At 32.9% G+C, this 3,370-nt stretch overlaps 1 protein-coding gene across 1 annotated transcript; it reads left to right on the top strand.

The window, feature by feature from the left end:
- Nucleotides 1-548: 548 nt before the first annotated feature.
- Nucleotides 549-2,130, top strand: LOC107794581 (phenolic glucoside malonyltransferase 1-like). Its single transcript, XM_016617075.2, has one exon. It carries the CDS (start codon nucleotides 611-613, stop codon nucleotides 1,967-1,969), a length of 1,359 nt encoding a protein of 452 aa, XP_016472561.1. The 5' UTR covers nucleotides 549-610; the 3' UTR covers nucleotides 1,970-2,130.
- The last annotated feature ends 1,240 nt before the right edge of the window (nucleotides 2,131-3,370 follow it).

Here is a 3,370-nt window from a genome sequence, read left to right as displayed (position 1 = left end):
ATAAGACCAAAATATACCTTCCATATATGGCCGTTTAAAATAAGGGCACATTTGAAGCAAATATTAAATAACATGAGCACGTTTATGCCAAAGTATTAACGATGAGCGAATTCGCTCAATTTCGCATAGTTTAAAGACTTATTTGGGCCTTTCCATAAATAAAAAAAAGTATTTGTTAACAGTTTAAACATCAATTTTACTGTGGAAAAAACGTTTGAAATTTTGTAAGTAAAACTTGAATTTCACTTGAAAGTATTATTCAAATTAATTTTTCAACTTCAAATTCTCTATTTTACGTTGGAGTAGAAATAATAAACCAAATTTTAAAATAAACATTAATTTATACTTGAAGTTCAATTTAAAGTAATGAAATAATCGTAATGACCAAATGGGGCTATTATATTAACTTTAAAATGAAACGTGTGATATTCCAAATCCATATTGGCCATACAATATATGCAATGGCGATTGGTGTGTTGTCGATGTACATGTCAGAGTCACGGACCCAACTTTTTACTTGTATCACTTTATGTGTGAAGTAACTTCTTGAAATTCTTTATATTGAAAAGCCAATTACCATTGTGTATTCTTAACCAAAAACGTTACACTAATGGCTTCTCTGATTGAGCAATGTCAAGTTGCGCCACCTCCCGGCAGTGCAGCTGAGCTCACACTTCCTCTCACATATTTTGATAATCTATGGTTACTTTTCAACCATAACCGGCGAATTTTGTTCTACAAATTCCCTATTTCCAAACCCGAGTTCGTCCAGACCATTATTCCTACTCTTAAAGATTCTCTCTCCCTCGCTCTCAAACACTATTTACCCTTAGCTGGCAACGTTGTTTGTCCATTATTAGATTGTAGCAGTTATCCTGAATTGTGTTATGTAACAGGAAATTCTTTATCTGTAACTTTTTCTGAGACGGATATGGATTTTGATTTTCTCGTTGGTAACCACCCTCGAAATCTGAAGGATTTTTATCATTTTGTTCCTCAATTGAGAGAACCTAAGGATGCACCTGGGGTCCAATTAGCTCCCGTCTTAGCCATACAAGTGACACTTTTTCCGAATCATGGCATATCCATTGGTTTCACTAATCATCACGTCGTTGGTGATGGAGCTACCATAGTAAGGTTCATAAGGGCATGGGCTTTGCTTACCAAATTCGGCGGAGATGAGCAATTCTTAGCGAATGAGTTCATTCCGTTTTATGATAGGTCCGTGATTAAAGACCCTCATGGACTAGGGAAATCCATATGGGACGAAATAAAGAAATATAAAGCGAGTATGTGTGACACTATGACTCCTCCTGATAAGGTTCGTGGTACTTTTATTGTATCACGTGATGACATCTTGAAGTTCAAGAATTTAATATTATCAAGACGACCGAACTTAACTCATGTAACATCTTTCACAGTAACGTGTGCTTATATATGGACTTGCTTAATAAAATCAGAGGCCTCAACAGGGGAAGAGATAGACGAGAATGGAGTGGAGTTCTTCGGATGTGCAGCAGATTGCAGAGCGCGACTCAATCCACCAATTCCTCAAACTTATTTCGGGAATTGCATAGTCGGGTACGTTGCAAGAACAAGGCATACTGACTTAGCAGGAAAGGAAGGTTTTACAATTGCTGTGGAATTAATTGGAGAAACAATACAGAAAAGGATGAAGGATGAGGAATGGATCCTAAATGGTAGTTGGTTTAAAGAATATGGTACAGTAGATCAAAACCGTTCGCTTTCAATTACTGGATCGCCAAAATTTGATTTATATGCTGCTGATTTTGGTTGGGGAAGATTAGAAAAGTTAGAGTTTGTTTCTATTAACAATAATAATGGCGTAACGATATCCCTCAGCAAGTCCAAAGACTCAGATGGAGATTTAGAGGTTGGTTTGTCTTTGCCCAAAACTCAAATGAACGCTTTTGCTGCAATATTCACTCACGGGCTAAGTTTTCTGTAGCAAACTCTAGTTAAAATTCTAGTCAAGATCAAATTCCTTATCTTTTCCTAGTGCAACTATCAAAAAACTATCTTGAACCACAAAGAAATAGCTGATCTTCGTGTGGAATGAGATGTAAAAACTAGTTATTTGGATGCTAAATAAAATCCGTTGTGGTTGAATATGGTTGAAATATGCTTTAACGTTATTTTATTATGATTATTGACAAGGGCGGATATAATGTGTTACCAATGGATTCAATTGAATTCATAACTTTCTAAGCAGAGTAAAAATTCGTTAAAATTGCAAAAATAGTATGGCAAAAATATTCGGACCCCCTAGACTTAGCAACTTTTATTTAGTTCTCCTTAAATTTTACGTGATTTTTAATACCCCTGAACTTAGAAATTTAATAGTTTTGACCCTCCTAGATGTTGATGTGACAAAGAACGTGAATACACTCTCTTTTAGGCGTATGGGAGGGAAGAAAAATTGAAAATTAGCTTCTAGATGGGGTATTTTTCAAATATTAATTGACACATAATCAAATATAATGATTTATTATTTTCAATTGTATTTTTCGTTATTTTTTCTTAATATACACTGCATATTTTTTCTCAATTGTACTTTTTTTAAATACAATGAATATATTTTTCAACTATGTATTTCTTAACTTTTTTCCTGTCCAAATCTACAAAATTTAGTTGAAACTCCATTTATATTAGCCAAATAAAAAGAAAATTTAGCCAAAGTAATGAAGTTCAAATAATATATTTTCTACAAAAGGAAAAAGTACTATGTATTTTTATTTTATTTTCATGCAAAGAGTATTTATTTAAACTATGTATTTTTCTTTTTCGAATCAAATTTGCAAATATTTCGTCGAAATTTTACTATTTATAGACAAAAAATTTATTTAGCCAATATATAGAGTTCCAAACACGTATTTTTTATTTTATTTTTTAGATGCAATGATAATATGTAATAACTATGTATTCCTTCTTTTTCTGACCAAATATGTAAAAGTAACTTGATTATATTAGTATCTTTAACAAAATAAAAATTAATAGTCAAATAATTTTGTTTCAAGTATTTTTTCATACATATCTTAGCACAAAAATAATTTAAATAGTTGGTGGACCTAAAAAGATAAGAATATATAATTTTAATGTAAAAAAAATGCCATATAGCCAAAAAAATCCATACGGCAGCGCGTGTGTCATACTCCACGAGGGTCGAGGCTAGAAATCGTGGATCGAGGCTAGAAATTGCCAAGTTTAGAAGTGTATAAAACACCACGTGAAGTTTAAGGGGAAACTAAATAAAAGTTGTCAAGTTCAGGGGGGTCCCGAACTATTCTGTCAATACAATATAGATAAAGGTGTTAAGGTTGGGTGATGCTATCTGGCAGAGCCAGAATTT

This window comes from Nicotiana tabacum, chromosome 1, assembly GCF_000715075.1.
Source record: "Nicotiana tabacum cultivar K326 chromosome 1, ASM71507v2, whole genome shotgun sequence".
Taxonomy (NCBI): domain Eukaryota; kingdom Viridiplantae; phylum Streptophyta; class Magnoliopsida; order Solanales; family Solanaceae; genus Nicotiana; species Nicotiana tabacum.
This window is presented reverse-complemented; position numbering and strand designations above follow the sequence as displayed.

Excerpts from the sequence above, each read along its gene's own strand:
- LOC107794581 (XM_016617075.2), top strand. The coding sequence starts at position 611 with ATGGCTTCTCTGATTGAGCAATGTCAAGTTGCGCCACCTCCCGGCAGT.